The sequence below is a fragment of the Dermacentor silvarum genome, chromosome 4, assembly GCF_013339745.2.
Source record: "Dermacentor silvarum isolate Dsil-2018 chromosome 4, BIME_Dsil_1.4, whole genome shotgun sequence".
Lineage (NCBI taxonomy): Eukaryota > Metazoa > Arthropoda > Arachnida > Ixodida > Ixodidae > Dermacentor > Dermacentor silvarum.
In genome coordinates, this window is record NC_051157.2 from 120,140,521 (window position 1) to 120,154,099 (window position 13,579).

At 42.4% G+C, this 13,579-nt stretch overlaps 1 protein-coding gene across 1 annotated transcript; it reads right to left on the reverse strand.

Annotated features, from left to right (window-relative positions):
• Nucleotides 1-677: 677 nt before the first annotated feature.
• On the reverse strand, nucleotides 678-12,907 carry LOC119450594 (thymocyte nuclear protein 1-like). The gene is made up of 7 exons (XM_037714104.2): nucleotides 12,740-12,907; nucleotides 9,212-9,321; nucleotides 5,800-5,868; nucleotides 4,869-4,964; nucleotides 2,850-2,911; nucleotides 2,000-2,190; nucleotides 678-863 (listed from the first exon to the last, which is right to left on the reverse strand). The coding sequence occupies exons 1-7, from the start codon at nucleotides 12,786-12,788 to the stop codon at nucleotides 817-819; spliced, it is 624 nt and encodes a 207-aa protein (XP_037570032.1). The 5' UTR covers nucleotides 12,789-12,907; the 3' UTR covers nucleotides 678-816.
• Between the last annotated feature and the right edge of the window lie 672 nt (nucleotides 12,908-13,579).

Below are 13,579 nucleotides of genomic sequence, written 5' to 3' on the forward strand. Positions count from 1 at the left end.
GTTTTGCCAAGTTTACAGAATGTGTAATCCACGTGTGAACTCTCTACAGGAACATTAGATATGAGAACATCAGCTATTTCATACCCAGCACATTTGAAAGGCACCTGTCCAGGCACATCTGCATATGCCTGATGAATAACATTGTCAAAAACAACGAAAGAAGTGAACCTGCTACGTGAGGACACATCGATACCGAGAGCAAACACACAGCCATCCACCTTCCAATTTGTTTTACTAAAACACTTTACACATATTATTCAAACTTGCAGCAAAATTCCAATCAAAAGTGTTTCAAGATGTACGCAACACATTTTGAATATTATTTTAATCAATAACTTTGCTTCTGATGCGCTATCTTGGTGCGCACAATCGTGCATTCAGAGCCAGAAGGGGCATTACAGGAAAGTGGCATCCCCATGTGCTAGCACAGTTCTTGATCGGTATTTGAATTAACATAAAATAGAAACCTTAATTGACATTCAATCACATATGATTGAATGTGTTAGAGTTAAAATGTCACTTGCCAGTACTTGTTTACTTGTCCAGTAGTTCTGAAGAATCTACTTAACGAGTTAAGGATAATGAGCAATTTTCAGTGCAAATTTGACATGCCCTTTCATGTCACTCCTCTACAGAAACATGTGTCAAGTAAAACTGATAATGGGGCAAAAATGTCAAACATTTTTGAATATGTTTATTAAAACATTGTCATGCTGCTAAGATGTTTATAAGCAGAAGCGCACACTGTCGGGTGACAGCTAGCACCCGCTATTTTGTGTCAAGGTGAGTGCTGATTATTTCATTCAATTTATCAGACTACTCTGGTGAAGACTTCTCAAGGCTAAGGATGAAGTCCCATTCTTCTGCGATAGGCCACAGAGGAAAAAAAAAAGGAAAAAAAGTGTAAAAGAAAGGCCCAGTGCATGGAACCGTATCACATACATACATACACACACATACATACATACATGCATAGAATTCTCCACACACAAATATTTTATCATGGGTGCAGATTTGACTTTTTACAACTGCTGTGAACCCGACAAATGACAAAGGGCAGGTAGGTGAAGTAACATTGTAAGTGCTTAACATTGAAATGAACTGTCATACAATGACACAGATTCCTTATTAAAAGACAACTGCAACAACATGTCACTGCAAAAAGCCTAGATTCAGACAGTGTAGATGTGGAACAGCCTTACTGCAAAATTTGGAGTTTGGAATACAAGTGTACGCATCACGAAAACCACGCAAAGATACTCATCTTTCACACCGTGAAGGCAGAAATGCTACCATTGCCGCTCGTCGCCATCATAGACAGAATACTGAAAACCAGTGTGGTGCCCGCGCATGACCTCCAAGATCAGGCATTGCCCAGGTCACGCTGACAGTCTTGGAGGCCACGTTCCGGAGTCAATGCCATATAGTACACTAACCAACAAATGCGGGTGTCATCTGCTTAGGTGCCATTTAAAGGCTCTTAATAAGAAAATTGGGCAATTGCCAGCTTTGCAGCTATACCGAGACTGGTTTGACTGTGCACACTATAATACTTGTTTATAACCAATTTTGCCAAAATAAAATTTCGTTGCAGTTGGCCTTTAAGAAACAGCTTTGGTTAAAATCTATATTGTATTACCATTGCTTTTCAATTGGTGGAGATGCTCTACGATCTTCCCATCTTCTGTGTCACCTCATTTTCCCCACTGAAGCTGTGTTTGAGACACCGCTTGCGCCAAGTGCCCATCAACATGACACGAGACAAGCCCAGTGCACTTGTCGGTCCTCTACTTCAAGCCCCAGCTACCCTGCACCTCCACCACATGAAAAGCAATGGTTGCGCCAAAGCTCTATTCCAAAAGTGTGCTGTGCACCGATGATGACGATGCGATGATGATGATGATTACATAGAGATGAGGCTCATATAAATGCTCACAATCCTCCTTTGTGATCAACATTTGCATTAGTCTGAAGGTTTAGGAATTCCACCTTGACATACCTTTTCTGACCGGCTGCACTGAAAGACGTGATCTCGCAACCAGAGCCATGTTTGCCAAAGGACCCTTGGGATTTTGAGATTTATGTTTCTCGTGAAGCGTCTTCAGTTCAGCCAAAGTGATCTGGCGATCAAGTTTGCGGACAAACTTTACGTCGACCATGAACCACCTTGGTTTTTCAGTGGTGCTAAGTCTTGTATTGAAGAAAAAAAGCACCACAATAAAAACTTAAAAAATAAAATAAAATTAATGAACACATGCAACACTCCTGAACGTTAAAGAATGAAAATTATGAGAGAGGTTCAACAATTAACATGGCCTTTACGTGAATATTATCAAGAATCAGTGCTAGAAGCCCTTTATAAATGCACCAAATGAAAACATAACATTACAATGATAACTGAGAAATATTTTAAAACACAGTTGATATGATGCCGATTATGCACTACTTTTCACTTTAACTGCATTTCCTATCTTGTGCATTACAAAGTTAAATATGACTATATTACAATAACAGAAGGTATGCATAAAAAGATTGAAGTGTGGGTTTCATGAATGGAATAAAGAAGAGTCCAAAGGTAATGCACTGACAGATCTGTCAAAAAGCTTCCTCAGAGTATCAATAAGCCTTAGATAGCTTGGGTGATTTGATAGTGCATTGAAGTAGTATCTATGATGGACAGGCAGAGTTAAAAAGTGCCAACTTCCAGCTGATTTTACTGGCATGAAGCACTAAATTATACACTGGTGTCAAAAAAAGGCATAAAAAAAGCAACTTTAAGTGATCTGAGAGTGCAACACTTTCGTACCAGCAGTTAATGAACCCGATACACGTATTCCAGCTCAGCTTACCTGTCATAGTGATTATCCTTCTTGTCAAACTGTGTGTGGTCGGGATAACCCTCCTTGACAACCTAGTGTGCCCAAATAAAGATATTCTGTTATTTCTATAAGCAAACCACATGCATCAGACAACCCTCACTTGTTCTCAGTGATAGGTGTTAAAGGGACAACACTGCTGCAATTGTGGTATTGTGATGTGTTGTCGCATTCACCGAGGTCACTCCCACATAATGATCATCGTTACAGCCAGCTCTGCCGGTATAACATATATATGAAGGGTGATACTAAGGGCAGTGACGGCTCATTTATGGCAGCTGTTGTGGTGCACACCTGGGCACACAATAGTCATAAACCAGCATCAAGCAGAACGAAGTTACGTAATGCTGGCAGCCCACAGGTAACTCATAAGCAGACTGTTCGTAGGTACACATTGAGAACACCACCAGCTCAAGCAAAACCCCTAAAAGACCACAAGGATCTCCAAATGCAATCTTATGTGATGACGAAGTCTTCGCAGAGATCACAGAAGTCTGCAGAAGTTAATATGAAGACCATTAGAAACTTTTAGAAGGCTCTCCATTGGCTTCTGCTTGTATTATGAAGGTTCACTGTATCTTTGGCAATTAATTATGGTCTTCGAGATTTTCCGCACGCTCCTTAGGTCTGCAGGAACGGCATACCAGGACAAGATGTGTAACTCCAAAACTTATCCGCCAGCTGTGTCGTGCTCGTTCGCATGCCACAAACCATGGCTCCTTATTTTCTTCTTCCTCTTATGCTTGCTAATCCTGCAAGTGTCCTTAAATTATGGGAAGGGGCCCTACAAGGCCCCCGCCTAGACGGGATGTCGAAATGGACATGGCGGCGAGACGATGTCAAGTCTACTGTGCATGGTGAAACGACTGTCGTGACATCAATGTCCACAGGTAAGGTGTGATGATGCATCTTTAGGCAGGCTGGTTTTACGCGCTCCAGACTGACGACATCGTCATAACCATTCTGAAGAATCGTTGCCGACTTGGCTGTTCACTGAAGGACGTGAAACGGCCCATCATAGGCAGGCATCAAAGATGCCTTGAGGGCATCACGCCAGAGAAAGACGCGAGGTATGAAGCTCTGCACAGTGAAGTATGAAGCGCCTTTCACGAAACATTGTGAAAAACAATGAAAAGTAAACCTGCTACATGACGACACACTGACACTGAGAGTGAACACCCAGCCAGCTCAATAAAAAAAAAAAAAAAAACTTTACACATATTCAAACCTAGGCACAGGTCCAATCAGTTTCAAGATATATGCAACAAATTTTAAATATCATCATTTTCATCAGTGTTCTTGCTTTTGATAAACTATCTTGGTATGCACAGTTGTTCACACTGCACCTGAAGAGGATGGGAGAGCAACATAGCTTTGCGGCTCTCCAATATTTTAATAATCTCACAGCAGCGTCGACCGGCATGCCGCTTAGAGCCGTGTCATGGAGCGCACCTTCGAAAGTAGTGAGGGTGGGTAAATGGCCACAGAGCGTTTCAGTGTCTGAGCATCATCTGCTAGGCTATTCGAATGAACCTAGCATAGCTATTGCTGTTTATCAGCAATGAATAGTTTGCAACCACCTACTGTAACCGTTGCGTGCGCAGGAGCACGTGTGTACATTTCTGCTTGTGTTGGAAGCGGACAAGCAGCAGGGGCTATGTGGAGCTTACCAGAATAGCTTAGCATGCAATGTTCGGACAAGAGTATGCCCTGTGCACATGTGCTTGCCTTCACTACTGTCGTAGCTACGCTCCAAGACATGGCGCCGACCCGTTGTGTAGGTGAATGCTCTTGTGAGATAACTTGTTAGAGAGCTGTACACTTTCACTGACTATGGTTGCAAACTACTGGAAATATGATGTTTTCCTACAATCTGCTGTCCGTAAACTGTTGATGGTGTGAAACTGTGACTTTGTTCATAGCCAAGCGAGCAGACTAGCATGACAGACGTGTCTTGCATCGCACTCCTTGTTTGCATATGTGTGTCCGTACCTCGACAATTCCAACTATTCCAGGAGTCTTGCAGTTGCTGTGGTAGAAGAAGCACTGGTGACCAACCTTCATCTGGTCCCGTAAGATGTTCCGTGCCTGGAAACAGGGTAGGAAGCCACGAGGATTGAAGTGAAGTTCTTCAAAGGGACACTAAAGATCACTACTAAATCAGTTTACACTGGAAAAATATTCTTTCAGCACCCTATTTGCATGTACGGCAGAAATGGGTTGACTACTAGTGGAATACTTGCTTTGTACCATGTCTGATTTAAACTTTGGATGACTAAAACAACTATCAGTGGCTCTGCGGAGTTTGAGCTGACAGCACTGTGCAAAAGCCGTGTTTCATAACAATGAGCTCTCGTCTGCAACACTCGTGGATGCAAAATCATGGTCATGGCTCATATGACCTTTTGCCATATCTTGTGGTTTGAACGTGACAATTTCTCCAAGATGCCTCGTTTGACAATCAGACAACCCTCAGTCGAGAAATCTTCCCCTGCAGATCAATATTAGTAGGTACTTTGTTGTGTTCTTCACTGCTTATAGTGCTTTGCTGAAATCAGTAATACATAACTGCAAGAAAAAATTAATTTGCTCCCTACATCGGTTAGTGCTGGTAGTGCCTGCTGTTCCAGATAAGCAACATTCTGTACCTCCTAAACCATTTCTTTATCAACCATACTAAACTTCCCACGAATATTATCATTCCGTAATGTCCCCAAAACATGGCCAAGAAGAATTTTTATGCTGCAGGTACATTTTCTTTTACTAACAAATATGGCACTACAAGACCCTATAAATTCAATATTTACCCACAGACAGCCTCCTATGATATAAATACAGTAACATAAAGCCTTCACAATTAGTACAGACACCACATTGCACAAGTACTGAACACGGTGTGGCGCCACTTATAGACAGCGCTTACCTGATAGTTTCTCACTCCATCCCAGCATGATGTGCTGTCAGGGCACTTAACTAGGTCATCAATGCTGAACTGCAGAGAACAGAAAGACTGGCAATTGAAAAGCGACAGTGCGGATAAGATAGCACACACATGTAAACAATACATTGGTTAAGAGTAGGAGGAACCGAAGTGGACTTGGACATGTCATGTAGTGCATAGGATAGACACAACTTGTGACCTTGTGTGTGTAACCGAATGGGTGACAATAAGAAGTGAAATGCAGTCAAGAGTGGCAGAGAACTGTATAAAGTCAGTTGACAAAAGACTAGGGTAAGTGGATATTACTGGAACAGGACTTTGTCTAGCTGTGTATGTAAACAAACTGATGATGATGATAATGATAGACCCAAGGACAGCACAAAAAAGCAAACTTTTAAGAACTACCCCTTGAGCTTGGCAAGTAAAGATGTTCTGTGGGAGGAGCACGAAACTGTTAACACCTCAACCAGGTCTTACATGATACAATTAACGACCATGGAGCTGACAAGCAGGATGTAAAGATAGCTTCTATTCTGCATGAAGAGAGGGTTCTTTCTCCCTATATTTAGAAGTGCCAGCTAGCTGCCAGCTGAGATCACGTGGTAGAAGCCCATAGATACAAATCATTGGGCAATTATTTTTTACCATGAATTCTTTGTGCGCACAAGCTCACACACGTGCACGTCCTTCCAGACCTTGTCAGCAATTATACTATGAAAAGGGAAGTGGCAGCTGTTAACACGGCTCGCCTGTTCTGCTAGTGTTTCTCTGTTACTCTTGGGCAGATTTGTCGGAGGCCCACCTCAAGGAATTACAAGTGTGCCGAGGGCATAAAGCTTGAAAGGAAGAATGGAGGTGTGATAAGCCAGACACCGTCTAGAGGTGCTGCTCTCCCTCAGATGAACTGATTAGTTGAAGGGGAATGAAAAAATAAGCATTCAGTTCCTAATAACTCTGGCCATATTAGGCCCCTTTGGAAATTTCTTCGAGAATATATTCCTTGAAAGACACTACACTAATTCCAACATGTTCTTTAATTAAGTTTCAAGAAAAGATGTTACAGAGACCTTTGAGGTTTAAGAAGTTGCCAAGGGAAAGAAATACAACAATAAATAAAGGCACAGAAGTTATACTGAGAGACATAGTTTACGACATTATGTCCTCATCCCAAGCTAATTTTCCACATGCGACACTCCTAAACGTGCCTTTAGATTATGTCCGTTAAGATATTTTTTTTGCAATACAGCAAATTATATAAAAACACACTGAATATCATGCAGCTTATGAGTGCACAAAACCACCAATAGGATATATGCAGTAGAAAAAGAAGAGATTTAACATTCAAGCAAGAGAGAGAGAAACTTTAATGAATAAAACAAAATTTGAGGTCCCGTGACTAGGGCCCCTAGTCTAGGGCTCCACTGGCATGAGCGGCTCGTTGGGCTTGGTCCAGGAGAGCCAGTTGGCTGTCCTGATCCTCGTCCGCAAGCCACGCCTCCCACTGCCTGTTAAAATCTTGTGTTTTTAGCTGTGTCGAGTTTATATGTGTTGGTCTGTTTGGGCATATCCACGTGATGTGCGGTAACGGCGTGTCGCCGCACCATGGGCATTCGTCAGTGTATCGTGTTTGGTGAATATGGCTAAGTGTATGTAGGCTTGGGTATGTGTACATTCAAGCAAGATGCAGCTAAAATAAAACATCAGCAATAGTTCACTGTCTAATGCTGTCACTCACTACAACTGTAATTATTTATACTTTACCTTGGAATAAAGGAATAAGACGTCTTCAACTTTGAACACACAGGACAAACGACCACCGAGTGTACGGCCATTGGTTAGGTTGAATTGACCACAAATGTGGTGATGCTAATCGAAGTACTAGTTGCACTTTAGAGGGTAATGTGGACATATGGAACAAGTTGACACTATTTCTTAGCAGACTACCATAGCCTCCCCTGTTATTTCTCGACATGAAAGCTCCCTCTGAACACACTCTTATGCTTCTCTGTGATTTTGCTACCTATTTGTGCACTGTCCACATTACATGATCAATGCTCCAATCTGCACAATACAGCAGTAATCAAGAGCAATGCAAAACCTGAAACTATGCTCCATGATTAAAATATGATAAAGTTAATAATTGTGGGCAATGCTTATTATCGTGCCTCAAAGTTTTCTCAAAAAGGGAGGCTATGAAAAAAATTGGCTGAGGTTTAACTCTTGGAAACCTAGTTATCACGAGCGAAAGGTCTGTTTGGCATGGTTTTGCAGACTATGCAGACAGTGTTTCATCAATGTACGCTTCTGTGCTTGGTAAGCTTCTATATAGCCAGACGGCTATATACATTGCTCATACATTGCTCAGACGGCTAATACATTGCTCATAAAAAAAATATATATATATAGCGTACTAATCTGGCCTGCCTTTGCTCCGGTGTTTCAGCAGCCAACTTTGCCTTTGCTTGAGATTTCGCAGCCTGCCGTCTAGCTATATCTACTGGATGATTGGACTCAGCCTGTCGCTTCCACTGAAGCGCACACACAGACGGCCCAGCCAACATGCCATCCATGGCAAGACTGAGCGACCAAGCGCCGGCGAAGCAGCCGTTAAACTCTCACTTTGTCACATGGTACCACAGCAGCGATGCTCCGAGCGAGCGCAGCTGCAAAACCTCTCTGCAGCGGATCACGTGGCGTGACGTCACACCTGCCACACTTGCGCTCTGGCGGCTCAATGTCATTGCGATGCGATAAATGACCTTGCGAGACACAGTGTAGTAGAGCTTTCGCTCTAAAAGTAAACTTTGCCATGATCTCATCATGATGTGTAGGAATGAGAAACCTAGACCTTTACATTTGTGTGCAGCTGCTCTCCACTCCAAGCTTCACAACTAGGCCGTGAGAAAAGTGCGGTGTTGTAATGCTTCCGGTGTAGGAGTATCACATGAGGGGGGAGAGTGAGCGCGAATATAAAAGTGTTGGTTGTATGTGTGCATACAGAATAATAATAAAAAAAAGGAGCAAGTTGCAACTGAAGACATGAACGTAATAAACTCAAGTAATACATTGCTCATGTAAGAACACAATAAAAGAACTATAGAATTAGCCCAACTGAAACACAAAGAAGCAGCACAGTGAAACAGGAGAAGACAGAGAGTTATATTCCATTCTTATCCACCGCTCACAACCAGCCAATCCTGGTAGGCCGAACGCCACTCACGAAGAGGATTGGAATAGGATCAGTGTGTTATTCAGGCCCATGCTTCAGCAACTTATCCGAGAAGCTGCACCTGCCGACACTACTGGAAGATGGCAATGTTGAACATCAGACTGTACCTCTATCAGGGGAAAGGTCACCAAAGAAAAAAAAAAGTCCAGATTAACATGACACTACCTTCATGTCTATACCGTTTTCTATGCGACTTTCTGGTTCAGATTTCAGCAGCCAGTGAACCACTTCATCTGTTTTTTGCGTATCCCTTGATGCTTGTTTATCTGGATGACCTGAAAGAAAGAAAAGGAAACCAAGAGTCAAGTCGTAGCACACGCACCATACGCAAATGACTGTCAAAAAGGAGTGGTCCGAGCTACAGCCAGATGCAGCCTTGCAAAGATGTATAAGGGTATGCACCGACATCATCGAAGCCACCATATTGTTGTACAGTGAGCACAGTGCAAAGCTTATTCTGATCCACTTACCTCCAGCGGCACAGTGGACGCTGTGAATTGAACAAAATTGTGTAGATGACCTCACGTAAATGCTCCCAATTGTAGCAATTTCTCCGTCAGAGTGTCTCGTTTTAATGTCTGTGAGGCTAACCATGTTAAAGAGTGAATTGTGGCATCAGCCTATCCTGTATCACTCCCATTTCCAAGAGGGATAAACAAGGCAACTAGACGAAGCGAAGGTAAGATGCCTGCACTTCCCCAGGTGCCAACACCACACTTGCTGGACAGTCCAGTCTTACCACATTAAGCAATTGGAGATGATTAGCAAGTGCTGCTAAATGTCCTCACTCGTTTAACAAATCAGTGTCTTTTGAAAACTTCAGTAGGAGGAGAAAAACCTCCCTCTTGAAAATCCAGTGTCATTGAAGAAAAATGAACTCCTCCATGGGCATGCATGGAGCTGCTCTACATTTCCGCCCGTCGAGGAGAGTTTTTCACTCCTTGGTGACTTCTGTGAAGAATGTAACCTCAGCTGTTAAAAGGGGTAAGCAGATTGACAGATACACAGGTCAGACTGTTTTTGTCTGTGCTTCTCTGTGTATGTGTGTCAATTTGAGCACCTCTTCTAGTAGCTATGTTTCACCAACTAGACTAACAAGAAATACTCATCCAACCTTAGTGCCTTTTTGTTTGTTCTGAATGCATGCCCAGTTGCCGAAACAGTCATGGGGGTTCCCAGCTCTCCTTCATCCTCAACATATTTAATGCCTGCGAGCTATTGTTACAATGACAGATAAAAAGAGTTGGAAAAAATTACTTGTTTTATAATGAATCTGAATTGCACCAGCACTTCTAAGAGTTGCCTGCCCTATCCAATGTGGCTGGCCAAAATGTTATCCTCTCAAGCTTTCCAGGTCCTTCACAAGAATGCTTTGCCACATAGCTCATTTGGTGCATGAATAGGGGAAAGGAGGTGCAATGATGCCTCTAGTTTGCTGGTCAGGGACCTGGCGCTGAGCCGTGCTCCCTCAAGGGCTGCAGAAGATAGCACCAACCTTTCCTCTCTCAAATGAACCACTTAGTGGTCAGGGACACAAATTTTCTTCATGGCTAAGGTGCAGTGTTTGATTCCTATATACGAAAATGGACATGCATTTAAAGCATTCATCTGAAGACCGAATTCCAGTTCTTTTCGGTGACTGCACTAAAACATAAATGAAAAATTTCCACTGTTTTTATTTTTTAGTGGACTATTACTTTCACTTGAGAGTTACAAAAATATTCAGATTTCTTTGTTACAGTATTTACATCAAAGTTTACCAGTTCTTTCGTCAGCAGTATTTTTAGGCAGGGAATGCCAACATTCTTCATCGGTGGGAAATTGCTATACTGGTAAATCCTAACCCGATAACAATGGCATTGGTCGGTGCCATTATTAGGTACACGGAACTACTGCTAGCAAGTGAATGCTGACAAGCATTACCAAACAGTAATGTGGTGACTAAAGTATGAAATAACCACTGCTACACTGGATGTTTACCATATGGAACAGAATGCCAATGTTGGGTTTCATGCTGTCGTGTCATTACCGGAAGATAACACAATTTCCCATGAGGATATTATCTTGCTTACAGGCTTGTTACGGTTGATGCACCTATGTGGGTACCACATCCCTTTCTCCTTTTTTAATTCGAAATAGCACAGATTTCCTTGAAATAAAAAGAAATGAATTGTGAGTCAATGCGTCTGTCTGTGTGTTCCTTTCTTTTGTGCTTTCTGCAATTATGCATGCTGAATTCAACAAGAAAATGAATGAACATTTTCAGTTAAAACAAAGTTACAAAAGAATTAAAAAAAAGGAAGACACTTTATTCCAATGTTTTCCACTAACAAAGGAAGCAAAACAGGTTGTAGCACTTCATCAAGAATGCTTTGTTTCTGTGTGAATATTGAACCCTGCTAAGCACCTGGAAACAACAGGAATGCTACCTGTGGCAGCTATCTTGTACTGCACCATGACAAATTCTGCATGAGTCATGAAAATCGTGTGAATGGCTGTATTAGATGTGGTGACAAGGGGATCACATGACAGTACAGAGTTGTGGTTGCCCTGCACCTTAAAAATCTTGTCAGAAAAGTTCTCGTGGAATGTTCCTCCCTAGTAGCCCACACCAACAGAGACAACCACTTCTCGTGTCTGCATCATTAGTCCATACTTTCTTGGGTACTTGTATGAAAATGTGGCCAGACTAACAGGATTCAATAGCTGCCATCATGCTGCCATCAAGCTGCCATGCTGATTCAATAGCTGCCATCAGGCTGACTGGACTGCAATCACACGTCATCCCAGCAGCACAATAAAGCACATAAGTGTTTGCACAGCAGAGCAGTGATGCACCTGATAAGTCAGTTATTGATCACCTGCATAATGGTACATGACTCATGGTAGGCAAAGCACAGATGCCTGCTCATATTCATTGACAAGGTTGTGAAGTGGTACAGATGAACACACGTGTGCGCATCTGGTATTTTTGGCAAGATGTGGAGAAAACTTACAGAGCTAGACTACTTTATGCAGCCAGAAAATTCAGTGCTTTTAATTCAATTAAGGTCATCTGACCATTTTATTAAATAAATGATAATCGAACCTTGCGTGGTTAACGCATATGAGAGCTCACTGATAGCACTCATGCTTTAGTTGCAGCTGTTCTACGAGAAACAAGAAAGTCGATCATTACGTTTTATTCTGGCTTTTATTTGTGGCAATAACAACTGGCTACAACACAGAATCCGCATGAACATATAAAAAGCTCCACATTAGAACATGACGTTCCTGAAACAGGCAAAAGTATGCAAGTCATGAATGAGGTAACCTAATCTAAATACGGGCTGAAGAACCATCAGTGTTGGAGGAGCGCGAACGAAACGAGAGGACACAGCACTGTATTTGTTTCGCGAGTTTTATTCTCCTTCTGATCAGTGACTAAGGGGAAAAAGCTGCGCACGCAACAGCACTACCTCAAGCATTGCATCAACAGAGAAATCAAATTTACACGTGTTGGGCCAAAACGTGTTACTAAGTGGCGAACGTAGCGAACGAGCAACTATTTAACCACAAGGCGCCCCTTGGAGCTACACAACATGGTCTGTAGGAGCTTATTGACAGTCAACGCACTCATGACACTTATTTTCGTTTCATAGCTATGTTCTTTTCTGTGTTCAAACCGCTCAAACAAAAGGGAAACGAACTCGCCTGCTTTCTCAGCAGCACTTTCAATCTTCGCTTTTTTCCGTGGAGGCATCTGCAAGCCGGGCGCACTGTGGGAATTTTCTTGAGACAAGTAAGAAGTTGTAGACCTATCAAGCGAAAAAAAGTTAAAAACGCGGCAAGAGCGAAGAGTTCAAACGCGCGCTCAATGTTTTCGTGCACGTCTTATAGACTGTGCTGCCGTCTGTCGGTACTGCTATGTGTTATACACCTTTCTTTACGACCTCCGAGATTTGGCAGCGTGCACCGCTTAATCTCAAACGCCACGCTTTCTTGTCCCTACTTTTGATATTTCTGGCATGGTACTTTTACGTGTACCTAAAACGTAATGCTTCCATTCGCGCAAAAACAGGGTAATTTGTACGTAAAACCTCTGCTATTTAATCACAAGTTCCGTTTTGGTCCGGTCATGGAGGAAGGAAAAAACCCCTCACATTATGTATCTTTTATGATTTTACAATGAAAGAAACGCAGTTGATTGAGTTGCCGAGATTCGTTACCTGTTGATGAAAACAGAACAAGCGTGCGGGTTGTTTGGATGACGTAATCTCATTTTCACAGGCACGAAAATATATAGTCATATACGCTTGTGCTTTGAACATAGCAGTTACCAAGACATCTCAAAGCATAGAGTTTCTAATTATATAGTCATATGAAGTTCTATGCCAAACAAATGACGCAAAGCTCGGACGGCCGCGTCTACCAGTACACAGGCGGCGTCGCCGTGGACCTTGCCGGTCCCAAAGCAGTTGTCACGGCGACGTAAAAAAGCTTGTTTTAATAATAGTTCTTAAAATAAAAGGGCCGGAAGCTTGCACTAGCCGT

Excerpts from the sequence above, each read along its gene's own strand:
- LOC119450594 (XM_037714104.2), bottom strand. The coding sequence starts at position 12,788 with ATGCCTCCACGGAAAAAAGCGAAGATTGAAAGTGCTGCTGAGAAAGCA. Across the intron at positions 2,191-2,849 it reads AAGGATAATCACTATGACAG|ACTTAGCACCACTGAAAAAC; the intron begins GTAAGCTGAGCT and ends CTTCAATACAAG. Across the intron at positions 864-1,999 it reads AGTGCAGCCGGTCAGAAAAG|AAGAATGGGACTTCATCCTT; the intron begins GTATGTCAAGGT and ends GGCCTATCGCAG.